Source organism: Myxine glutinosa, chromosome 14 (genome assembly GCF_964187855.1).
Source record: "Myxine glutinosa chromosome 14, kmMyxGlut1.1, whole genome shotgun sequence".
Lineage (NCBI taxonomy): Eukaryota > Metazoa > Chordata > Myxini > Myxiniformes > Myxinidae > Myxine > Myxine glutinosa.
In genome coordinates this window covers 69,971,195-69,998,323 of record NC_136274.1, presented here as the reverse complement: position 1 = coordinate 69,998,323, position 27,129 = coordinate 69,971,195, and the positions used below count along the sequence as shown (strand labels likewise).

The following is a 27,129-nucleotide window of genomic DNA, read 5'->3' as shown; positions in this document are numbered from 1 at the left end:
CACAGCCCAACCAGAGATTAAGCACAAGGGGCTGGATTAGCAAAAGGTGTTTTGAGAGAGTCTTGCTTTGCTAACACACGCCTAACTCTTAAACGCTGACAAAAACATCTTTGTACTCAGTGTGCACAGTTAGTTACCTGTTTAAATATCAATTTACTAAGGGAGATAAACGGCCGATTAGCCTGTGAAGCTCCGCCCATATCTCTAACGTCCAATGGAAATGATGCACTTTCATAGGTTCAAAGCGCAATGGCCAATTGTTGGAGGGGATTTAGCGCATTGCTCCTCATCCATCACAGGTTGACCCAGGTCATCGTACACTAGATTCAGCAGGCCACGAAGTTATTCCTCCGAGAGTCTGTAACGCCAGACAAATTTGATGTTGTCATACTTCCCCCGAGGATTAACATTTATCCTTGAGGATTCTGATGCACCCAAACTGCCCTATTCCTGGCCTGTTCTACTTCCTCTTGAGCTAATTCAAGCACTCCTAATGTATCCATATTCTCCATCCCTTGTGGGCTACCAATTATAAACCGTGCAATTATTATAGTCCCTTATGAGTACAAACTGCCTGGCAGTGTGTGAAACTGAAGTATATGAGACTGAAGTATATGAGACTGAAGTAGATGAGTGCAAACTGCCAGGAAGTATATGAGAGTACAACTGTTCTTACAACGATACCATTTTTGCCAAATGCTTGCTTCAAGGCATTAAACACACTCTTAAACATGCCCTCACTAACACACTCTTAAGCATGCCCTCACTAACACACTCTTAAACATGCCCTCACTAACACACTCTTAAACATGCCCTCACTAACACACTCTTAAACATGTCCTCACTAACACACTCTTAAACATGCCCTCACTAACACACTCTTAAACATGCCCTCACTAACACACTCTTAAACATGCCCTCACTAACACACTCTTAAACATGCCCTCACTAACACACTCTTAAACATGCCCTCACTAACACACTCTTAAACATGCCCTCACTAACACACTCTTAAACATGCCCTCACTAACACACTCTTAAACATGTCCTCACTAACACACTCTTAAACATGCCCTCACTAACACACTCTTAAAGATGCCCTCACTAACACACTCTTAAACATGCCCTCACTAACACACTCTTAAACATGCCCTCACTAACACACTCTTAAACATGCCCTCACTAACACAATCTTAAACATGCCCTCACTAACACACTCTTAAACATGCCCTCACTAACACACTCTTAAACATGCCCTCACTAACACACTCTTAAACATGCCCTCACTAACACACTCTTAAACATGCCCTCACTAACACAATCTTAAACATGCCCTCACTAACACACTCTTAAACATGCCCTCACTAACACACTCTTAAACATGCCCTCACTAACACAATCTTAAACATGCCCTCACTAACACACTCTTAAACATGCCCTCACTAACACAATCTTAAACATGCCCTCACTGAAGCTATTTCAAACATGTCCTCACTAACACACTCTTAAACATGTCCACACTAACACACTCTTAAACATGCCCTCACTGAAGCTATTTCAAACATGTCCTCACAAACACACTCTTAAACATGCCCTCACTAACACACTCTTAAACATGTCCACACTAACACACTCTTAAACATGCCCTCACTAACACACTCTTAAACATGTCCACACTAACACACTCTTAAACATGCCCTCACTGAAGCTATCTCAAACATGCCCTCACTAACACACTCTTAAACATGCCCTCACTAACACACTCTTAAACATGCCCTCACTGAAGCTATCTCAAACATGCCCTCACTAACACACTCTTAAACATGCCCTCACTAACACACTCTTAAACATGTCCACACTAACACACTCTTAAACATGCCCTCACTAACACACTCTTAAACATGTCCACACTAACACACTCTTAAACATGCCCTCACTGAAGCTATCTCAAACATGCCCTCATTAACACACTCTTAAACATGCCCTCACTAACACACTCTTAAACATGTCCACACTAACACACTCTTAAACATGCCCTCACTAACACACTCTTAAACATGTCCACACTAACACACTCTTAAACATGCCCTCACTGAAGCTATCTCAAACATGCCCTCATTAACACACTCTTAAACATGCCCTCACTAACACACTCTTAAACATGCCCTCACTACCACACTCTTAAACATGCCCTCACTAACACAATCTTAAACATGCCTTCACTAACACACTCTTAAACATGTCCTCACTAACACACTCTTAAACATGTCCACACGAACACACTCTTAAACATGCCCTCACTAACACACTCTTAAACATGTCCTCACTGAAGCACTCTTAAACATGCCCTCAGTAATGAACTCTTAAACATACCCTCACTAACACACTCTTAAACATACCCTCACTAACACACTCTTAAACATACCCTCACTAACACACTCTTAAACATGCCCTCACTAACACACTTTTAAACATACCCTCACTAACACACCCCTAAACATGCCCTCACTAACACACTCTTAAACATGCCCTCACTGAAGCTCTCTCAAACATACCCTCACTAACACACTCTTAAACATGCCCTCACTAACACACTCTTAAACATGCCCTCACTACCACACTCTTAAACATGCCCTCACTAACACAATCTTAAACATGCCTTCACTAACACACCCCTAAACATGCCCTCACTAACACACTCTTAAACATGCCCTCACTGAAGCGCTCTCAAACATGCCCTCATTAACACACTCTTAAACATGCCCTCACTAACACACTCTTAAACATGCCCTCACTACCACACTCTTAAACATGCCCTCACTAACACAATCTTAAACATGCCTTCACTAACACACTCTTAAACATGTCCTCACTAACACACTCTTAAACATGTCCACACGAACACACTCTTAAACATGCCCTCACTAACACACTCTTAAACATGCCCTCACTAACACACTCTTAAACATGCCCTCACTGAAGCTCTCTCAAACATACCCTCACAAACACACTCTTAAACATGTCCTCACTAACACACTCTTAAACATGCCCTCACTAACACACTCTTAAACATGTCCTCACTAACACACTCTTAAACATGCCCTCACTAACACACTCTTAAACATGTCCACACAAACACACTCTTAAACATGTCCTCACTAACACACTCTTAAACATGCCCTCACTAACACACTCTTAAACATGTCCACACGAACACACTCTTAAACATGTCCTCACTAACACACTCTTAAACATGCCCTCACTAACACACTCTTAAACATGTCCACACGAACACACTCTTAAACATGCCCTCACTAACACACTCTTAAACATGCCCTCACTAACACACTCTTAAACATGCCCTCACTAACACACTCTTAAACATGCCCTCACTAACACACTCTTAAACATGTCCTCACTAACACACTCTTAAACATGTCCACACGAACACACTCTTAAACATGCCCTCACTAACACACTCTTAAACATGTCCTCACTGAAGCACTCTTAAACATGCCCTCAGTAATGCACTCTTAAACATACCCTCACTAACACACTCTTAAACATACCCTCACTAACACACTCTTAAACATACCCTCACTAACACACTCTTAAACATGCCCTCACTAACACACTTTTAAACATACCCTCACTAACACACCCCTAAACATGCCCTCACTAAGACAGTCTTAAACATACCCTCACTAACACACTCTTAAACATACCCTCACTAACACACTCTTAAACATGTGCTCACTGAAGCTCTCTCAAACATGTCCTCACTAAACACACTCTTAAACATGTGCTCACTGAAGCTCTCTCAAACATTCTCTCACTAACACACTCTTAAACATGTCCTCACTAACACACTCTTAAACATGTCCTCACTGAAGCTCTGTCAAACATACCCTCACTAACACTCTCTTAAACATCCTCACACTAACACACTCTTAAACATGTCCTCACCGATATTTTGTGGTTTCTTTGTTAATTAAACTCTTGTAATTAGGTTTTGATCACGCATTAGATAAACACTCTTTGGTGATTGGTGATTAACTTTAAACGGGTGATCATCACATGATTAGCGATTGTGCACTCGTCTAACTCTTGAAGACCTTTCCTAAATTCGGCCTAACATAATTAAGGTTGGCAATCGCAAGGGTGTGGCAGGTGTAGTCAGTCACCTTTGAGCTATCCAGTCGGTTTGATTCCAGGTGTGAATAGCCACTGTTTGTTTGGTGCTTTTCAGACAGGGTGGTGCATTAATGAGTGCTTCCTAAGCTCGACATCTCAACAGTCAGCAGATTGTTAAATCTACCATCCTGCTAGACAATGAAGGAAGGTGACCATTTCCAATTGGCTAGTTTCCAATCTGAAGTTTTGCAATGCACTGTGGGAGATTTCTCTGCACCATTTCTCCAAGCCATGCACACACTGCTGAGCCAGGAAGGCAAGTTCATATCTCTTTCCCTGTCACACTACGCCTCGTATTTCTTGTCTCCTTTGTTGTATTTCCCCATTCTTTCCACGCCTGCCTGCTTCACTACATGACGCAATCCATTCTGGTACTTCGGTTCATATGAGGCTTGCACTTGGCACCAAGTGGAACCATTTGTGTTCATGGGTCATTGTAATCAATATGATAGGAAGTTAATTGGAGGGGAAAATACTGCTGTGAAAAGAAAATAATCAATTAGAACAACTCGAGAATTACAAACTATCAGGGATGCCTCTTCGTGGTGGTTGTACCCCCCAACATGAGTTGGGGGTCAAATCTGCCCCATTCTTTCCTGCTACCTGGATTCATTAGGGCAGAGTTGTCACGGTCAATGCTGATCGGTCCCCATGGAGTGGCCTTCTCCCTCTTGTCTCTCTCTCTCTTTCTCTCTCTCTCGCTCTCTCTTCTCTTCTCTTCTCTTCTCTTCTCTCCAACTCTCCCTCTCTCCATCTCTCCCTCTCTATTCCCCCCCCCCCCCCTCTCTCTTACTCTCTCTCGTCTCTCTCTCTTGCTCTCTCTCACTCTCTCTCTTGTCTCTCTCTCTCGCGCTCACGCTCTCTTTCTCTCTCTCTCTCTTTCTCTCTCTCTCTCTCTCTCTCTCTCTCTCTCTCTCTCTCGCGCCCCCTGCTGGCCGTTTGTGGTGGGTGTGGCGTCATGGCGGCTGTGAGCAACTGCTCTGTGGTGTAGTGAGTTCTTTGTGAGTTTTTCTCCTCTCCTGCCCTCCCCTGCCCCCCCTCCCTCTCCTTTTCCATCCGTTGTGCTTCGGCATCGTGTTTCCATCCGTTCTGTACCCTTGTCTTCAAGAGAGAGAGGATTGAGAGCGAGCCCATTTTGGGTGCGGCCTACTGGCTTTGACGACGCTTTGTAAGCCTTTTTTGCGCTTATAATGCACGTTTATTATTTACTTTAGTTTGATTATTTAGGTTTGACACCTTCTTGTCCGGTTCGGACAAGGGGGGGGGGGGGGGGATTTCGCCGGTATGGCGAATACACGCTCTCGTTGCGAGGCGTTCGAGAAATTGACACGTAAGCATGCATTCGCATGTGTTCCGCCCGAAGGAGCTCCTACTGAGGACATCATCCTTGCCGTGGGATCCATCATAGGAGACGGTAATGTTCGTGCGGCGTCACGAATGAACCAGAAATTTGTTGTCTTCGTGTCAGAAGAAAAACTCGTCCATGACGTCGTTAGTACCGGTCTAACCATAAAAGGGGGCCATTACATTACGGTATCCCCTATGGATACGCCGGCGACCAAGATAACAATATCCAACGTCCCACCATTTGTGCCAGGCGAGAAACTCCTATCTGTTCTGTCTCGTTATGGAAAAATTGTTTCCCGAATCTCAATGATCCCGCTCGGGTGTCGCAGTGATCGTGTTAAACACGTGATGAGCTTTAGGAGGCAGGTGTACATGATCCTCCCGGATCGCGGAGCCGATACAGGTTTAAATATATCCTTTAAAGTATCGTTGGATGATCGAGAATACCACATGTATGCTTCCTCAGCCTCCTTAACTTGCTTTAATTGTGGAGAATTCGGACACGTTAAAAGATTCTGTCCTAGGGCCGCTTGTCCGAAGTGTGGTGAACCGGGACATAACGAAAGGGCTTGCAAAAAGGCCAATCCCTCCACCGCGCCTTGTGACACCCCGACCATGCTCGCTGACACCCGGACCGTATCTCCTGTTACCCCTACCGTACCTTCCGTCACCCGGACCGTATCTCCTGTCACCCCTACCGTACCTTCCGTCACCCGGACCGTACCCTCTGACACCCCGACCGCACCTTCGGACGCCCGGACCGTACCTTCTGACACCCTGACCGTACCTTCTGACACCCCGACCGTACCTTCCGTCACCCGGACCGTACCCTCTGACACCCCGACCGCACCTTCGGACGCCCGGACCGTACCTTCTGACACCCTGACCGTACCTTCTGACACCCCGACCGTACCCTCTGACACCCCGACCGTACCTTCTGACACCCCGACCGTACCTTCTGACACCCCGACTGAGTCGTCTGTCACACCGGTGCTTTTCGATTCCAATGTGACGACACCCACCGATGCGACTGACACAACTAGCATTGCCCCCTTTCCCGAACCCATGAACGAAGAATCCACAGTGTTTTCTAAAAAGCGAAGAGCACCAGCGCCAAGCAGTTTCGCTGGTGCTGCAAAGAAGGCGGTCATGGGCGGCACCATTTCCGGCGCACACGTGTCCGAGTGCCCCTCTGACATTCCCTCACTAACTGAGAACATGGATACCGTTGCCAATGACACCAGTGAGTCTCATTATGTAAATGAGCCAAAAAATAAAATTTGTACCTCTCACCTGGAAGTTTCCGAGTGCGAAACCTCCAGTGAAAGTATTACCATTTCCGAGCTGGGAAATGGTTTCCCGCCTGCCCCCCCTTTAAATACCGAGCAGACTAAGGATTCAATAAACGCTCCCACTGTACAAACGGGGCCAGCAAATCTGAGTTTGCCGGGATCTCAAACCCAAGCTCCGACCCCAGAAACAAATATCCACCAAAGTGTTAACGAGTGCCCTCGGGAACACCTTGAGAAACTTGTGAAGGTGCCCCCAGACAAGACCGCGGGGGCAGCGGGTAATACCCCAGATCCCGACGACATGTTATCTGACGTGTCTGAGTCCGAAGATGACATTGAGGCAACCGCGCTGTCACAAACAATGACAGGTCACTCGCAGGTATCCCCTCAACTCGTTCTTACCTTCCTTAACGAAACGTATCGTCACCGCAACATTGTCATTAAAGACAATTTCCCTGACTTGGCTGCATTCATGTGCACCGCAAAGTCAATAATCAAAGCGCGTGAGGATTTTGACCTGACGAAATCTCAACTCCACAGGTTAAGAAAGTTTGTTACCCGAGCAGGTGCAGAGTGTTCCCAAGCACAGGGCGATTTCATTACCACGGAATGAAAAACATTTCCTTTGCGACCTTAAACATGAATGGTGGGGGTGCAAGCCACCTCCGTCAGGCCCAAGTCAAAAACTTGTTTGACCGTAAAAAGGCAAATGTTCTTTTACTACAAGAGACCCACATCACACCTAACGTGGAACATGACTGGTGCCAAACTTTCAAAGGGCAATGCTATTTTAGCAATCTGTCAGCCTCATCTGCTGGGGTTGGGTTTTTTCTAAAGCCAGGCCTAGCTTTCGAGTCTTGTCATTTTCAGGAAGTCATAAAAGGCCGGCTTATTTCCCTCCAGCTTGCACATCAAAACTTCCGCTGTACCATTTTCAATGTGTACGCACCTAGTGAGAGCAGGGACCGAAAGGCCTTCTTCACTTCCATGGTAAACCACCTGAAATCAGTTGATCTCGATCAATGTGTGTGCATTGGTGGTGACTTTAATTGCACCTTTGACCCTCCGAAAGACAGAAACTCGGCAGAACCCCACCCCGAGTCCCATGCGGACCTATCCCGTTTCTTTAAGACGGCCGGTCTACTGGATGTTTGGCGATTGCACCACCCCAACACAGTCCAGTTTACCTGGTGTCGATGTGCCAATGGCCGGGTGTCTTCGGCAAGACTCGACCGCTGGTACATAAATGTACCCTTTAAGAACGTCGCGGCCTCGTCAGGTTGTTTTCCGTCATTGTTTTCAGACCACCATATGGTAACCTTAGATCTTTCTTTTCCTCGACCCACATGCAGAAATAGTTACTGGAAGTTTAACGTTAAACTTTTAGAGGACAGTTTATTTACAGACTCCTTTCGTGATTTCTGGGCTGAAATGAGTACTAAAAAATCTTCTTTCTCCTCAATTAGCCTCTGGTGGGATAACCTAAAGGCCCAAATTCGAGTATTTTGTCAACAATTTAATTCGCACTGTACCAATGTAAAACATATCACGATGGCTTGCTTGGAAGCAGACATCTTAAGGTTAGAGAGCAAGTTGGCCAATGAGAGCAACCCAGTGAACTATCGGTTGCTACTCGAGAAGAAGGCCCAATTAAGGGATTTGATCCATGAAAAAGCAGCGGGCACACTAGTTCGGCTAAGAATACAAAATATAAAGGTTTCAGATACCCCAACTAAGGCTTTCTTTCACCTAGAAACTATAGAGAAACCAGCACGACTCATATCTTCGGTTTTGGACCCAGGGGGGAACATCCTAACAAATCCGAGTGATATAAGATTAAATATAATTGATTTCTTTTCTGAACTTTTCAAGGCCAAAACAGTTTCTCACGAAATGATGAATGTTTTGACCTCTCACCTTCCTTCCGTGGCTGAGGCCCAACGTCTGGAACTGGATGCTCCAATTACCCTTCCAGAGCTATCCGGTGCACTCGCTGAGATGGAGTCGGGAAAAGCCCCTGGCATCGATGGCCTACCGGCCGAATTTCTTTCGGCATTCTGGGACATTTTGGGCCCAGAGCTGCTCAATGTTCTGGATGCATCTCTTTTATCCGGAGAATTACCGCTCAGTTTTAGAAGAGCAGTACTCTGCCTGCTACCCAAGACTGGCGATCTCCGACACCTGTCAAACTGGCGTCCGATCTCGTTGTTGTGCACGGATTACAAACTGTTTTCCAAGGTCCTTGCGAACCGGTTGAAGACAGTTATCGGGGACCTGGTGTCACCTGATCAAAGTTGCGGCATCCCTGGCAGATCCATCTATGACAACATATTCCTAGTCAGAGATTTGTTAACTGGTAAATGTGTTAAAGAGGATTTTGGATTGGTGTTTCTTGACCTGGCAAAAGCCTTTGATAGCATTGATCATGAGTTTTTGTGTCATGTGTTACAAGCTTGCGGGCTTGGCACAAATTTTAGAGCCTACATAGCTTTGTTATATGCAAACATCTCCAGCCTGATCAAAGTTAACAACGAATTTTGCCCACCCATAAAGGTTCAGAGAGGGGTAAGGCAAGGTTGTCCACTTTCAGGTCTATTATTTGCCCTCGCCTTGGAGCCCCTCTTAATCGCCCTCAGAAAGGATATCCCTGGACTTGCCCTTTCTCCAGGACACCCACCTTTGACCCTGTCAGCTTATGCCGACGACCTGTGTGTCATTATAAAAAGAAAATGCGACAGTGACGCCATGGCAAAGTGTTTGTCGGACTTCAACCTTGCCTCATCATTAAGGTGTAATTGGGGGAAAAGCAAGGCTCTGTGGATCCCCTTTCCAAAAAACGACTTATCTATGCCACCGTTATTACCACCACCTCCCCTTCCTGCAGAACTAGTGTGGGCAAACGATGGCATCAAGTATTTGGGCGTCTTCCTCGGACCTCCTCAGTATGCCCAGAACAATTGGGACAGGATCATTGACCAGGTAGACGGGCGTTTGAGCCGATGGAAAAGAGCTCTACCCCACCTGTCCTATAAGGGTCGCGTGCTAGTTGTCAACAACCTCGTCACTACCCTTTTGTGGCACCGGTTCATCTGCCTGCAACCACCGGAGGTTTTGCTCCAAGCTATCCAGAGGAAACTGGTGGATTTTTTTTGGGGAGGCTACCACTGGCTTCGACCCAGCGCCATATGTTGTCCCTTGGCCGAGGGTGGTCATGGCCTAGTCGATGTGAAATGCCGCCTGTTGGCCTTCCGGCTCCGCTCCATCCAACGCTTGCTGTATGCAGAACACCTACCAGGAAAGCCCTTAGCCTGCTCCATTCTTCAACGAGCTGGGAGGCTCGGATACGGACAGGAACTTTTCCTGACCAACCTTCAACACACCGATACATCTCTGCTCCCAGTTTTTTATCAGAGCCTCTTGAATGCCTGGCAGGGCGTTTCGATAAGTCGCCAAACAGACTCGTATGGCACTAACATGTATGCACATGAGCCTTTATTTTTCAACCCACTTTTCCCCGATATCCCGAGGAGTCGCGACTTCTGCCAGCATTTTATAGCGGCCAACATCCTGAAAGTGTGTCATCTCCGACACGACTCTGGACAGGGATGGAAGCCTGCGAACGAGCTGGCGGACCTAACAGGTGTTCGGTCCAGGAGGCAAATCGAGAATATACTAAGAGCGGTGATCCGAAAGGGCCACCAGCTAGGCCTACATTGGACGCAGGACATAGAGGTCGAGCCCACAGTCCCAAAATTAGGGGTCACTTTTACCCCAAATGAGCTGCCCCCCATGAGCGCAGGGTCACCCCCCTTCCATGGCATGAGCAGCAAGAGTATCTATAGGTCTTGTGTGAAACTTCTTCTTGGGGACCCACCTCTAGCTGGGGTTACCCGGTGGAAAGGACTCTTGCCTCCCGGTCCCCCCTCTGAGCCTTTATGGGATACAATGTATGCTGGACTTATTTCTAAAAGAACAGGTGACCTTCAGTGGCGTTTGGCCCACTGGATTGTTCCTTCCAATGCTGTCATCCGTTTTTTTTCCCCCATTTCCGGCTGTTGCCCCTTTTGTCCGGCGAGGGAAGATTTGCTTCATGCTTTCATTAATTGTGAAAGACTTTCTCCTTTGTTTCATTGGTTAAATTTTATTTCCCATAGATTGCAGGTTACCTTTTCCTTGAAAGCTTACATCTTTGGCTTTCCTCCCAAAAAGGGAACCACATCCATTGTATTCGGGTTCCTAACCGCTACTGCTAAACTGGCCGTATACCTGTCGCGGAAGGCGAAGCTGGGCGGCAGACCCATGCAGGAATGCAGTATCATGGTGTTCTTTAGTTCATTGGTGTCAGCAAGGCTCAAGCTTGAATTTGGCTGTGTCCAAACGGCAAACGACCTTGCTAATTTTGTTGCGACTTGGTGTGTTGGAGGGATTTGTGAGGTCCAGGAAAACAAATTGTTAATCTCCGTATAATACAGTGCGGGTGTTTCTTATCGTGTGCTGTTTTTTTCTGGCATTTGCACCTTTCTGTTGCTGGGTTTGCAGTGCACCGTTTGTTTTTTTCCTTTCGGGATTGCTATGATTTTACTGTTTGCCCTGATTGATTGCTTTTGGTGGTATTCTTGTTTTATACTTTTATAATAAAAAGAGCTTAAAAGTCAAAGTCTCTCTCTCTCTCTCTCTCTCGCGCCCCCTGCAGGCCGTTTGTGGTGGGCGTGGCGTCATGGCGGCTGTGAGCAACTGCTCTGTGTTGTAGTGAGTTCTTTGTGAGTTTTCCTCCTCTCCTGCACTCCCCTGCCCCCCCTCCCTCTCCTTTCCATCCTGTGTACTTTGGCATTTTGTTTTCATCCTTTCTATACCTTTGTCTTCAAGAGAGAGAGGTTTGAGAGCGGACCCATTTTGGGTGCGGCCTACCGGCTTCGACGACGCTTTGTAAGCCTTTTTGTGCTTGTAATGCACGTTTATTATTTATTCTAGTTTGATTTATTTCGTTTTGGTACCTACTTGTCCGGTTCGGACAAGGGGGGGTGTTAATTTGCTGGGATGGCGAATGCACGCTCTCGGTTAGAGGCGTTCGACAACTTAACAAGGAAGCATGCATTTGTGTGTGTTCCACCCGAAGGAACTTACACTGAGGACATTGTTTTGTCGGTGGGGAAAATAATCGGTTGTGAAAATGTACGAGCAGCGTCGAGAATGAATCAAAAAGTTGTTGTATTTGTGTCCGATGAAAAATTCGTTCACGATGTTGTTAGTGCGGGTTTAACCACAGAGACAGGTCTCTTTGTCTTGGCGTCACCTATGGACACTCCGTCGATGAGGGTCGTCATATCTAACGTACCCCCATTTATAACCTGCAACCAGCTGATGTCCGTTTTGTCCCGATACGGAACAGCTGTGTCGAAAATCACAATGATTCCGCTCCGGTCTCAGGATGAACGTGTTAAACACGTGATGAGCTTCAGACGGCAGGTGTATATGGTGCTTCCGGATCGAGGCGATGACACGGGGTAAAACATCACGTTCAAGGTAAAGGTGAACAACCATGAGTACCAGATGTATGCGTCATCGGCCTCATTAACATGTTTTCAGTGCGGAGCTTTTGGCCATGTGAAAAGGTTTTGTCCGAATGTATCGTGTGTAAGGTGTGGTGAAGCAGGTCATAGTGACGCTGATTGTAAAAGAGATAACACCCCGGTCTCTAACGTACAAAACAACGTAAACGGAAATACCCGAACGGTTCCTACCGCCGCTCCCTCGCACACGAGGAGTAGGGATAATACTCCTGTTCGTCTTAGTGAAAACGACAACACCGCTGATTCGGTAAATAATGAAATAACCCCAGATAACCCACCTGTGGTGGCAGATGCTACGTGCAGTGGGGAGATGGAAGAAAATCCCATTGTGGTGACAAAGAAACGAAGAGCACCTGGTGCTTGTAACTCCAACATTACTTTGAAAAAGGTAGTGTTGGATAAAGACAGTGTGGGTGCAGACGCCCTGGAACGTCTTTCTCAGGTGTCCACAAGCTGTATTGACACCAGGGAGAAGGAACCTGAATTAATTAATTCTGAAACATTATCGGGCAGCACCGAAAACTTGGGAGAAAAAGTAGATGGTGAGACTAAAGATGATGGTGAGCCCATTAGTGAGCCGCCACCTTCACTACCTGCTGAGACCGAGCGGATTGGGAATGTCTCAGCCCCAAGCTCCTCTTTACCCCTGCAAGATCTAAATCATGACACTGGTTCGTCAACTGAGCCAGTGAACATCTCCCTGCAGGAGGGTGAAGCCGAGATTTCAGCTCCTGCTGAATGTCCCGGGTACCAGAGTGAGGATGACTCTACCATAGAACATTCCAGCAAATCTTCGGACTTGGCTGGCATCAAAATGGGGACTGGGCAGACTGATATATGTGACCCGGGCGGAGCTGTTTCTGATTTGTCAGATTCAGAGGATGAAGTTGAGATGACTGAGTTGTCTCAATCTTCATCAGATCAGTCATCCATAGCCCCTCAACTCGTTATTTCTTTTCTGAATGACACCTACCGACACCGAAATGTGATTGTAAAAGATCATTTTCCTGATTTAATTTCATTCATCCAGGCTGCAAAGGACATAATTAGGAGGCCGGATGAATTTCATTTAACAAGGTCGCTGTTTCATCGGCTTAGAAAGGCTGTTACAAAAGCAGGGAGCGAGATTTCCCAACAACCGCTCACGCCTTTTGATAATCCATGAAAAAAATCACCTTTGGAACCTTAAATATGAATGGCGGAGGTGCAAGCCAAAACCGCCAGGTTCAGGTGAAAAGTTCATTTGAGCGCAAGAAAATTGATGTACTCTTACTCCAGGAAACCCATATAATTCAAAATGGGGAGTACGACTGGTGTCGCCTCTTTAAAGGACAATGTTTTTTTAGTAACATGTCTTCTTCTTCTGCTGGTGTAGCCTTTTTACTCAGACCAGGCCTAGTACCTGAGTCATGCCTCTTCCAGGAGGTGATTAAAGGCCGGTTTATTTCATTGGAACTGGTCATTAATAATTTTCGGTTTACACTATTCAACGTTTATGCACCAAGTGAGAGTGTGGAACGAAGAGCTTTCTTTTCATCTTTAATTCGACACATGCAGTCGATAGATCTCAATAATTGTATTTGCATGGGGGGTGACTTTAATTGCACCTTTAAACCCAGTATAGACCGAAATACAGCAGAACCTCATCCCGAAGGTAGTACTGATTTGTTTAATTATTTTTCGGCAGTGGGTGTGCTAGATGCATGGAGACTGCATTACCCCAACAAATCTGAGTATACTTGGGGACGATGTGCCAATGGGAGAATGACTTTCGCTAGACTTGACCGTTGGTACATAAACTCACAGTTCAGGAATGCGGTTATCTCTCCAAATCATTTTCCATCTTTGTTTTCTGATCATCATTTAGTTACCATGGGCCTCTTTTTCCCTCAACCCTTACGCAAAAGTGCATACTGGAAATTCAGTACCAGTCTTCTCGAAGATGCTTTGTTTAAAGACGCCTTCCGTGCTTTTTGGGTCATCCAACTTTCAAGAAAGCCCTCTTTCTCTTCTTTAGCATTATGGTGGGATAACACAAAAGCTCAGATTAGAGTGTTTTGTCAGCAGTTTGTTTCAAATGATACTGACGTAAAAAATATAACAATGGTTTGTTTAGAAGCTGATATTATACGGTTAGAGTGTAAACTGGCTAAAGATAATATCAGAAGAGACCACAGGTTATTGGTTGAAAAGAAGGCTCAACTGAGAGAGCTGATTCAGGAGAAAGCAGCAGGCCTGTTAATCAGATTAAGAATAAACAATTTAAAGGTATCAGACACCCCGAGTAAATCTTTTTTCCAAATGGATTTTGTAAATAAGTCACCCAAAACCCTTTTCTCTGTACAAGACTTTAGGGGAAACATGGTTGCTAACCCTGGAGATGTTGTTGGAGATAAACCTGGAGGTTGTGCATTAGAGAGTTTTTTTTCAAAAGTTTATGCAAAACAAAATGTTTGTGAGCAAACCATGGAATTTTTAACTTCTCACCTTTCATCCCTAACTGAGCCTCAGTGCCTGGGCCTGGATTCAACAATTACTTTGCCTGAGCTAACGCAGGCCCTAAGTGAAATGGCTCGGGGAAAGCTCCTGGGATTGACGGCCTACCGGCAGAATTTTTCTTGGCTTTTTGGGACCTTTTGGGCCCTGAATTATTGAATGTCCTGGAATCATCCTTGGTGCTTGGAGAACTCCCACTAAGCTTCAGAAGAGCAGTGGTGTCGCTGATTCCAAAGACTGGGGATCTACGACAGATAAAGAATTGGCGGCCGGTCTCGTTATTATGTACGGACTACAAAATATTGTCGAAAGTGTTGGCCAGTCGGTTGAAGACGGTAATCGGTGACCTAGTCCACCATGATCAGAATTACTGCATCCCAAACAGATCTATTTATGATAATATTTTTTTGATTAGAGATTTAATGGAATGTGATTGCTTGGAAAAAGATTTTGGGATAATATTCCTTGATTTGGAAAGGGCTTTTGACAGTGTGGATCATGTTTTTTTGTATCGTGTGCTAGAAGCATGTGGCTTTGGTGTCAATTTTAGGGCCTACGTGACTTTGTTGTACAACAATATATTTAGTTTATTTAAAATAAATAACGAACTCAGCTCTCCGGTACAGGTTCAAAGAGGGGTGAGACAAGGATGCCCGGTTTCTGGGTTGTTATTTTCCTTGGTAATGGAATCACTCCTAATTTTATTTAGGAAAAATATTTCAGGAGTGACTGTATCCCCTGGGAGTCCTTCAGTAGTTGTATCGGCTTATGCAGATGATGTCTGTGTGGTTGTTAAGAAGGAGAGTGATATCCCAGCACTTGTTGAATGTTTAAATCTTTTTTGCCTCGCTTCTTCTTTGAAGTGTAACTGGGACAAGAGTAAGGCCTTATGGATTCCCTGTCTCAAGAACATTCCACCTGGAAGAGTGCTGGTACCACCTGTGCATCTACCAACAAAGTTAAAATGGGTGGAAGACGGAGTCAAATACCTTGGGGTTTTCCTGGGATCTCCACATTACGTCCTCAAAAATTGGGACGGGATTGTTGAGCATGTCAAAAAAAGACTGGGACTGTGGAAACGAGCTCTGCCCCACCTTTCCTACAAAGGCAGGGTTCTAGTGGTTAATAATTTGGTGGCTTCTTCCCTGTGGCATAGGTTTATCTGCCTTCAGCCGCCAGAAGCACTACTAAAGGCAGTGCAGAGGCTACTCGTGGATTTTTTTTGGAGTGGTCACCATTGGTTACTACCAAATGTCATATGTAGCCCCTTGTTTGAAGGTGGCCAGGGACTGATCGACATAAAAAGTCGTATCATGGCTTTTCGGCTGTGTACCATACAGCAGTTGCTGTACAAGGAACGACTGCCAAGCCGACTTCTGGCCTATCACGTGCTGCGAAAAGCAAGCGGGCTCGGATACGGCCCTGAACTTTTCTTAGTCCAACTCCAACATGTCGACACATCTCATCTACCATCATTCTATCAGAGCCTTCTGAATGCCTGGCAAAGCCTTTCGACTAGTCGCCAGCAAGAAACCTATGCTACAAGCATGTTTGTGGAAGAACCCCTTTTTTACAACCCACTGTTTCCTGCAATTCCAAGGAGCCGAGACTTTTATCAACACTTTATTACAGCGGGCATAATCAAAATGTTGGACCTCCGCCATGATTCTGGTTGGGGGTGGAAGACGGTGCAAGAGATAGCTGATATGACTGGAATATGGTCAAACAGAATAATCGGAAGAGTACTAAAGGAAATAGTAAAGAAAAGCTTCCAACTTGGACTAAGATGGACCCAGGAAGTTTTGGTGACATCCAATGACTGGCATTTTCCTGGTTTATTGGTACAGCCTAGTCACGGAGACTTGCCCCCAATTAGTGAGGGACAAAACATTTTTCAGAAATGCAGTAGTAAAGACCTGTATCGGTTATGCACTGCAGTTCTGCTTGGGAACTCACCGTTAAATGGAGTGGCCAGGTGGAAAGGGCTAATGCCGGAAGGACTCCCATCTGAGCCTGTATGGGAATCAATATACAGTAAGCTGGTAAGCAAAAGGACAGGTGACCTCCAGTGGCGAATGATACACTAGATCATTCCGTCTAATAAATTAGTGAGTCATTTCGCGCCCACATCTACGTGTTGCCCGTTCTGTGTTTACACAGAGGATGTGTTCCATGCGTACGTTGATTGTGCAAGGCTTGTGCCTTTATTTCAATGGCTGAACTACATGGCTGGAAAAATGAAGATCACTTTTTCTCTGCGATCATTTATTTTTGGTTTCAATGATATGAAAGAATATGTACATATGTTGTTTTTGTTTTTAGTGGCCACGGCGAAAATGGCAATTTATTTATCGAGGAGGGAAAAACTGAAAGGAAAGCCGCTTGGGCAATGTGATGTCTTGTTCTTTTTTAATGCCTTGACATCTGCAAGACTTGCTTGAATTTTGTGATTCTGAAAGGAAGAAATGTATTGATGAGTTTATGAACATCTGGTGTTTTGATGGGATCTGCATGGTGCAGGAGAATGAATTAATGGTATATTTGTAGGTTTGTTTGGATTGATTCAGTGTGTGGTCGGTTTTTCTGTTGTTGTTTTTCTTTTCTAGTTCATTGTACTGTTTTGATTTCCTGTCATTATCTCTTTTTCTTTTCTGTATTTTTGATTATTGTGCCTGTATTGAATAGTATCTTCACCGACTGGCTTGTATTTTTATATTTTTGTAATAAAAAGTCTAAAAAGTCAAAAAGTCTCTCTCTCTCGCTCTCTCTCTCTCTCTCTCTCTCTCTCTCTCTCTCTCTCGTCTCTCTCTCTCTTGCTCTCTCTCTCTCTTGCTCTCTCTCACTCTCTCTCGTCTCTCTCTCGCGCTCTCTCTTTCTCTCTCTTTTTCTCTCTCTCGCTCTCTCTCGTCTCTCTCTCACGCTCTCTCTCTCTTTCTCTCTCTTTCTCTCTCTCTCTCTCGCTCTCTCTCTCTCTCTTGCGTGCTCTCTCTCTATTTCTCTCTCTTTCTCTCTCTCGCGCGCTCTCTCTCTTTCTCTCTCTTTTTCTCTCTCTTGCTCTCTCTCTCTCGTCTCTCTCTCTTGCTCTCTCTCTCTCTCTTGCTCTCTCTCACTCTCTCTCACTCCCTCTCGTCTCTCTCTTGCGCTCTCTCTTTCTCTCTCTTTTTCTCTCTCTCGCTCTGTCTCATTTCTCTCTTTCTCTCTCTTTTTCTCTCTCTCACGCCTCTCTTTCTCTCTCTCACACACTCTCTCTCTTTCTCTCTCTTTTTCTCTCTCTCGTTCTCTCTCGTCTCTCGCTCGCGCTCTCTCTTTTTTTCTCTCGCGCTCTCTCTCTTTCTCTCTCTGTCTCTCTCTCTCTTTCTCTCTCTGTCTCTCTCTCGTGCTCTCTGTCTCTCTTGCTCTCTCTCTCTCTCTCTTGCTCTCTCTCACTCTCTCTCTTTTTCTCTCTCTCGCCCTCTCTCTTGTTTCTTTCTCTTTCTCTTTCTCTCTCTTTTTCTCTCTCTCCCACTCTAACTCTGTGACGGCCCCAACTTTGTGAAGGTGGGGTTACACCATCCTAGATGTGGGGTGTCTCTGGATCACTCCTGAGAGATCAATCAGCTGTCTCCTTGCCGCAGGCGTGTTCAAGAGAACTCTCCAGGGCTATAAAACAACAACAACAACTCTGAGAATTCAATGTGAGGTCACAAAGGGCAAAGAGCTAATTGATACCTTGAATTGCTGAATCGCAGCCTCAAGGCAGGTTATCTTTTGCTTAACCCTGTCGAAATTACCTTAGCTGTGGATGACTGCGTTTTGTTCATGAAGTCATTATATAATTTACTTTTCTACTTTATATTTATTTTACTGATCAGTGCGAAACAAAGCAATATTCTTGGGTTGGGTCGTTCGTTATATGTCGATTTCCTTGCTGGTACATGGGATATGAAGCCACTTTCTTTGGCAAAGGCCTAGCTGTGACTTAAAGCATGCAATGCGAATGAATATATATATACTTGGTATGATTTCCGGGACAGTAATATATGGCTGTCGTTGTGGAAGGAGGTAATTAGCAGTCTACTGTTGTCACATTTACCCGAATTGACTTCCGTTATGTCAGTAGACCCTTTGTTCATCATCGGCTGCGACCTTTATATTTTGATTGAGTGATATCTTCCATCACCAGAACTTAAATTCCTTTAATGCTTCACATAATGCTTCACATAATGGTGCAATGGACTCAAATGGCCTATATGTTTGAGCAATAAGCTCATATGATCCATTTCAATGAATACCATTCTGGGCATGAGTCAGCTATTACTATCTTATGGCTGAGTTCTGTTGAATCCTCCAATTGAGATCAAGTTTGAATGCTCCAAGGTTTGAATGCTTTTCAGTGGCCGCTTGGTGCTCGTACACGTTTTCAATGCCGTGTGATGGTCATGTGGGTGTTCGAGGTTTCTGCGCTCTTCTTATCGATAAGGTTTGGTCCAATCGTGCTGCAGAGAAATGGCTCATGATGAATAGGCACTGCAATAGTACTTTTGTTACTTGCGAAGATCGAATTTTGTTTCAAGTGTATTAGTTGGTATTGTGCGTTATTACCTCCGTCACCAAAGATGGATGGACGTTATGTTTTCACCCCCTGTCTGTCTGTCTGTCCGTTTGTGCACAAAACATCTCAAAAGGTTGTGGACGGATTCGGGCGAAATTTGTACGAAATTTGTGACAAGTACGAAATTATTAGATTTTAGTGAAGATCCGGATTCGGATCCGACGAGTAGAATTTTTTAATTGATTCTTCACCATTGGGAGATAGGGCCAAAAACGATACATAGCAGGATATCTCAAAAAGTTGTGGACGGATTTGGACGAAACTTGGTGCACCGGTTGGGTGTCTGAAAAGGACGATTCGAGTCGATTTTGGTGAAGATCTGAATATGGATTCGGATATGAAAATTATTTAATTTATCAAGTGATTCTTCACCTTTGGGAGATGGGGCCAAAACGATACATAGCTGGATATCTCAAAAAATTATGGATGGATTTGGACGAAACTTGTTGGACCGGTTGGGTGTGTGATAAAGAAGAATCGATTCAATTTTAGTGAAGATCGGGATCCGGATCCAGCTAGTAGAATTTTTTAAGTGATTCTTCACTATTGAGTGATATGGCTAACCAGGCCGAGGTATGCTCTCTACTGAGTGCCGTTCTCCCTCTGTCTGTCTGTCTGTCTGTCTGTCTGTCTGTTTGTATGCCAATGGTCACAATTTAAAACCGGTCTTTACAAAGTTTTACCAAGCGGTACAGCTGGCCATAAGGAAAAAGCCCATTGATTTTGAGGTGAAAAGGTCAACAAAGGTCAACAACTTTGTCAAATTTCTAAAATCCTCAATTTGCATCCGATTTACTTAAAATTTGAAGAGGATTTGCATATCGGGTCACTAAATTCAACCACCAATTATTTTGAGGTCATCATAGGCCGAAAGATCAACATACGCCAAAAAGGTCAACATGTGCCAAAGGTCACCAACTTAGGTGCAATTTCTAAAATCCTCAATTTCCTTCCGACTGACTTGAAATTTGTAGAGGATTTGCATGTCGGGTCACTAAATTCAACCACCAATTATTTTTGAGGTCATCATCGGCCTAAATATCAACATAGCCCAAAAGGTCAACATGTGCCAAAGCGCACCAACTTAGGTGCAATTTCTAAAATCATAAATTTTCTTCCGACTGACTTGAAATTTGAAGAGGATTTGCATATTGATAGGTCAATTAATTCAACCACCAATTATTTTTGAAGTCTAAAGGTGAAAAGGTCAATAAAGCCCAATTTCTAAAATCATCAATTTTCATCTGATTGACTTGAAATTTGAAGAGGATTTGCATATTGATAGGTCAATTAATTCAACCACCAATTATTTTTGAAGTCGAAAGGTTAAAATGTCAATATAGGCCAAATTTCTAAAATCATCAATTTTCATCTGATTGACTTGAAATTTGAAGAGGATTTGCATATTAGGTCAATTAATTCAAGCACCAATTATTTTTGAAGTCTAAAGGTGAAAAGGTCAATATAGGCCAAATTTCTAAAATCCTCAATTTTCTTCCGACTGATTTGAAATTAGAAGAGGATTTGCATATTAGGTAACTTACTTCAACCACCAATTATTTTTGAGGTCATCATAGGCCAAAAGATAAACATAGGCGAAAAGGTCAACATGTGCCAAAGGTCAGCAACTTTGTCAAATTTCTAAAATCCTCAATTTGCATCTGATTTACTCGAAATTTGAAGAGGATTTGCATATCGGGTCACTAAATTCAACCACCAATTATTTTTAAGGTCATCATAGGTCAAAATATCAACATAGCCCAAAGGTCAACATGTGCCAAAGGTCACCAACTTAGGTGCAATTTCTAAAATCCTCAATTTCCTTCCGACTGACTTGAAATTTGAAGAGGATTTGCATATGGGGTCACTAAATTCAACCACCAATTATTTTGAGGTCATCATAGGCCGAAAGATCAACATATGCCAAAAAGGTCAACATGTGCCAAAGGGCACCAACTTAGGTGCAATTTCTAAAATCATCAATTTTCTTCCGACTGACTTGAAATTTGAAGAGGATTTGCATATTAGGTCACTTAATTCAACCACCAATTATTTTTAGGTGAACATAGGCCAAAAGGTCAACATAGGCCAAAGGTCAATAATTATTTTAGGGATTTCGCATGTATTGTGCTATGCATGACATATTTCTTATTTTTTTATTATTACAAATTTATTTAGTGTAGAATCTTGCAAACCAAGACGGAGTACAATATCCTCCATTGTTAATATTTATTGAGAGGCTTATCTTGGTATTTTGTGTGTGTCATCATTTACTTGGAAGAATGGCTCACACGTTTGTAGTCTTTATGAATAATCGCGGTGTCTTCCTTAAAAAGAAACTGTATATAATTGTGATCCACTGATTTTAATGATTGGAAAGTAAAGTCTGCCATTGTGGCCGGTAAACCTGTCCTCGTCAGAAAGGTTGAACGACCAAACTCTAAAAACACATTGTATGGAGATTGACATTTCCTTATTCCTGAGACAATTAAAACTCATCAATTACGCTTGGAACGCACTAAAGCCACTTTCCTGCTTCTTTACATTCACTCATTACATTACATTGAATTACACTCATTACATTGAATGTTTACATTCACAAAGGCTGAAATGTGTTTTATTTTTATTACCTTTGACCTCAACGCTTTGTGCCCTTTTCTTTGTGTGAAGGTACTCTTTCTGTGCCTTGTGATTTAGATGTATTCTTCCTCCATTTTTGAGGATGTGGCAGCTAGCAATGCAAATGTTTGGTAATATGTCAAGTTGTAGCAGGTGATGCATGACTGATGGTCCCTTTTTACAACCATGTGGCTTTGTTCTGACAGCCAACTTGGCACAACCATCCAAGCATTTGTTTGTTATTGATTGCTCTCTCTCTCTCTCTTGGGGCAGGTCTGCTGGAGACAAAGAGACTGTCGATGGTGAAGCGAGGCGATTTCATCACACAGCGGATCAGTACATCGTCGTACATAGCGGCAAACCTGAGTGTTTGGTGGCAGCTACCTCAGTACATACTTATTGCGCTCAGTGAGGTCTTCACAAGTATCTCTGGTGGGTTCGGGTTGATCGACACCGCACTCAAGCCTGAGAGTAACTGTTTTAACTCATGTAAGTGATAGATGTCAGATTGCAAGAGGCCAAGGTACTTCTTTTTTGGGGGGCAAAAGGGGGGTCGAGTTGTCGAATCTCGTGCAAGAGATAGAGCAGAATGGAAAGGGGAAAACACCAACAGCAGAGCATAAGTGAGAGTGAGAGTCAGATCACGGAGAGGGGGAGAAGGGCAGATAGGGGTGAACAAGCTGCACACAAGCTGAATGAAACAGCAAGAAGAGGAAAAGGAAAGTGGGATGAAACAGCAAAGTTGCAAATCAACTGCCAACTACCAAACGAAAAGGGGTGAGGGAGAGGGTGAAACATCACAATAACCTGGGAAAAGGGAAAGCTTGGGAATGTGATCATCTGGGGTAGAAGAGACCATGAGTAGGGATGGGGGACGACCTGAGGTAGTGACGAACAATTGTCCCGAAGCCACAGACGGAAGAACTGGATCGAACAGACTAGGGAAGCTGGCTCACAGAGGAGAGAAACGATTAACGGACTAGTGGAGGCAAGCATGAGCCCGGATCTGATGATAGAAGCAAAAAGGATTGTATGGAGACCGTCACCATCATGTGGCAGATGTCCAGGTTTCCATCATGTGGCAGATGACCAGTGGCACAGACAAACAGACAAGCAAAGTATAATTCTGGACAATAGGGCCGACCTCCTTCCACATTTTTTGCAAGTACAGTACTGGACAAAAATGACCTAAGTTAGGCATTAGCAAGTCAACGTTACAATGCTAGTTGTTATTCCAATCATATTTGAGATATTGGTCTAACTCCATATATATCAGGAAGTCGTCAAACTTCCCATATAGGGATGGCACGGACACTCTGTTGGGTATAATACAACACAAATAGTAAAAAAACCTACCAGAGTCTGTGGTGCAATGGGTAGAGTGTCCGCTCCGAATCTGAAAGGTCGGCTGTTGAAACCCCGGCCGAGTCATACCAAAGAATGGTAAGTGCTGCCTCCTTGTTTGACGTCCAGCACTTGAAAGGACAAGAGTACGGACAATCCCCATAGGTTGGCATTGATGAGGAGGAGGAAGTTCCTCCTTAAGAAATGTCCTGTGAAGTCGGCATAACTGCACAACTACGCATGGTAATATGTAGGGACAACGCCTGTCAATCAGCCTTGTGGGGACAGGGTCGTGGCACCACAAATACCCGAGGGCCAACCGAAATGGGTGTGGTTAATGGCGTACTCCAGTGTGACAGGAGCACCAAACAGAAAGCCACCAAGGCAGGTGTGGTTCTCGGTGGAATATTACGGACAGTCCGCCAATCATTGTTGTCAGATGTACGATATTATAATCGTATAAATACAATAATTTAGTACAGTAACAAGCAAAAACAATAATAAGCAAGTAATGTACTGAGGCAGATTCTTTCAGGCGTTGCAAAATGTACCTCACAACATGTTTTTGTGTATACAGAGTTGAGGCTCATGGAGGAGCTAGAGCACAGAATGGATCAGAACCACCTTTAGAGGCCATTTTCCCCCACAGAGCAGGGGTTGGCCTTTTTGGGGCACCATGGTCCCCTTTTTGAAGCAATGTTTTATGGCCGGATGCCCTTCCTGCCACCAACCCTGTTAGTCACCTCTTGTGACACACAAGGAATTATCAGTGAACTGGTGTCAATTTGCCGACCTCGGAAGGAATGACAGGCTGAGTCAACCCCCCTGGCATTAATTCAGAGATCAACCGGGATTCGAAACCAGGATCCTAGGATCCCAAGCCGGCACCCTAACCGCTAGGCCAACACCAGGCTCCCAGAATGGATCAACAGGCAACAACAAAAGGAATAGCAGAAAGAGAAGAAGGAAATGCCAACAGCAGGGCCTAGGTAGAAAATTGAGGGAGACAGACAAACAAGGGATGCGAGTAACGATGAGGGATAGGGGAGAACGCAAGGGGTGGACAAAATGGATACAGAAGGAAAATGTGGGCAGAGGAGGTGGGAGGTGAGGAGGTGGTTTAACAGGTGTACAAAATATAGGGCCATGTAAAATAAATTATTTGTTTCTCATCCAGATTGTTTTTTTTATTTTAAAGGAGCAGGGGCACCTTACTATTTGATATTTTCCAGATTTTTGAAAAATTTCCCAAGATGGCTGCTACATGGTGAAGTCCACCAGACCAAATACTCGCACCAGCACACATCCCATAAACCATTAAAAATGATGTTGGTCATACACCCGATACATGGACATCTACTGCCTCAGTGGCACTGTCTGCTTAATATGCGCTTGTACGTACTGAACATGATATACTGCACTACTGTCCTGAACTGTCTGGTAGTTATCGTCCATGGGCCTTCTCTGATTGAACTCCCCATTTGCAAATTCGTTGAGAATGTCCCCCAGAGTCTGGCTTCCGTTGAACACCGTACGAGCATACCATGGCTTCAAAAACCTTTCGCCAGCTTTCCGGATGCATACACAAATGAAGACCATTTTAAGACCTAGGCCTACTGTATTTCGTCAGTAGCTCAATTAAAGCTACTGAGAAAGTTCATTCTTGAGATTGATAATGCACGCTATCGTGAGAGCTGGCTGGCTAGCTCACTTAACGTTGCACGTTGCATGATGAGGAGGAGGAGGAAGACGGAGAGACTACCGACCTGTCGGCGATTGTAAAGTGATAGGCCCATCGACTAAGCTTCATCGTGGGAGATTCCAAAGATCTTGAAGGTTTTCGTTTCCATGGTGTCAAGGTGAGCACGATGTGAGGCAGGGGCACCAGCTCAGAGGCGAGAGCAGTACTCCATGAAGCTGCAAATGAAAGCCTTGTAGGTGGATAGGAGTTCAGGTGTGTCAAGGAAGGACTTTGCATGATGGAGGATGCCCAGTTGGAAACTCGCTTTGGAGGCCAAATTTGAAATGTGGTTTGTCCAAAAAAGATAATGGCTGTTACTCCTGATGGTGAGACCCAAGAGCTTGAGTGACCAAAGTTCTTCAAGTGGGTTGTTGAGAAAATAGATGGGAGGGTTTGCCAGACAGTCCTTTTGGAGAGAGATAACGAGTGTGTGGGATTTCCCAGGATTAAAAGACATATTCCAAGTGTTTGACAAGGTTGTGATTTTGTCAATGTCTGGAGAGAGGGAAGAGGCTGCAGCCTCCCTTTTAGAAGGATGAGGGATGATGTGGCAGTGGCAGAGGGTGTATTCATCAGCAAAGAGATAAAGAGAATTTTCCATGGAGTCAGAGTGATCGTTGATGAAGATTAGGAATAGGATGTGGCCTGGAATAGTGCATTGGGGGTACCCCAGCCTTGACAGGGAGAGGAGATGAAAGGATTTAGTTGAGAGCCACACATTGGCTAGGAGAGTGGCAGAAGTCAGTAACCCCAGAGTGGAGTTAGCTGTCGATGGCATTGTCAGAGACATTCAGCTTTTCTGATATTTTATTAGCCCCCGTTGGACTTGTATGGATTGGGTTTCGTCTGTCTGTCTGTCCGTCTGTGCGTGCATCCGCAACCATATCTCGGACATGTATGGACCGATTTTGTTCATAGTGGGCTTAAAGACAATACATGAACGTATACATATGCACATCATTTTGTTTCACGATGCGATAAAATATGGCCGACTAGTGGCCATTTTAGATGTAAAGAACCCGAGGTTGAACACGTCCTCACCCATTTCTCGGACATGCATTCACTGATCTTGTTAAAACCTGGCGAACAGATAATGAATGATTGCCTGCATGTGCACGTTATTTCTTTTCGAGATCAGATCCAAGATGGCCGACTGGCGGCCATTTTGTTAGTTAAACGTGTCCCCAACCATTTCCTGAACATGCATAGTTCGATTTTGTTCAAACTTTGCACAAGCAGAGTACATGATGGCATACACGTGCACCTCACTTTATTTTGCGATCTGATCAAAGATGGGCGACTGGTACACTGGCGGCCATTATAGTTGTATAAAGCCTGGTATTGAACACGTCCTCAAACATTTCTCGGACATGCATTTACTGATCTTGTTCAAACTTGGCAAAGAGAAAATGAATGATAGCCTACATATGCATGTCATTTATTTTAAAGATTAGATCCAAGCTGGCCAACTGGTGGCCATTTTGTTACTTAAACGTGTCCCCAACCTTTTATCGGCCATGCATGGACCAATTTTGTTCAAGCTTGGCACAAAGATGATACATGTGAGCATACATATGCAGACGACTTTGTTTTGTAATCCAACCAAGGATGGCCGACTGGCGGCCTTTAACTCTGTACATCTAAATTGCCAAAACCATGGGGGCTGTGACATTTTGTCTTTTTCTCCTTGTTCATGGTGTGTCCTTCTTCTCGCAGAGTTTGGATCTTCACACACTGTTCTGTTGAAAGTTACTTCCTTGGCGCCGTTCTGAACCCACTCATAGAATTTTCAGCAAGGGAACAAACTGATGAAAACTAGTTTTACATTTGCACTAATTCACAACTCTTATTGTGGTTTCTTGTAATTTGTATTTACTAGGACGTGCCCGTACGTGGGTGCCCGTACGTGCGTGCAAAAAAGCATGCGTGCAAACA

The 27,129-nt window shown here is 44.4% G+C and overlaps 1 protein-coding gene across 1 annotated transcript in view; it reads left to right on the top strand.

Annotated features, from left to right (window-relative positions):
• The window catches only part of LOC137439880 (solute carrier family 15 member 4), a 132,717-nt gene that overhangs the window by 75,911 nt on the left and 29,677 nt on the right, over nucleotides 1-27,129 (top strand). Inside the window, exon 6 of the mRNA XM_068136078.2 lies at nucleotides 22,383-22,541. Coding sequence (XP_067992179.2) covers nucleotides 22,383-22,541 — 159 coding nt within the window. The remainder of the gene's footprint in view (nucleotides 1-22,382; nucleotides 22,542-27,129) is intronic.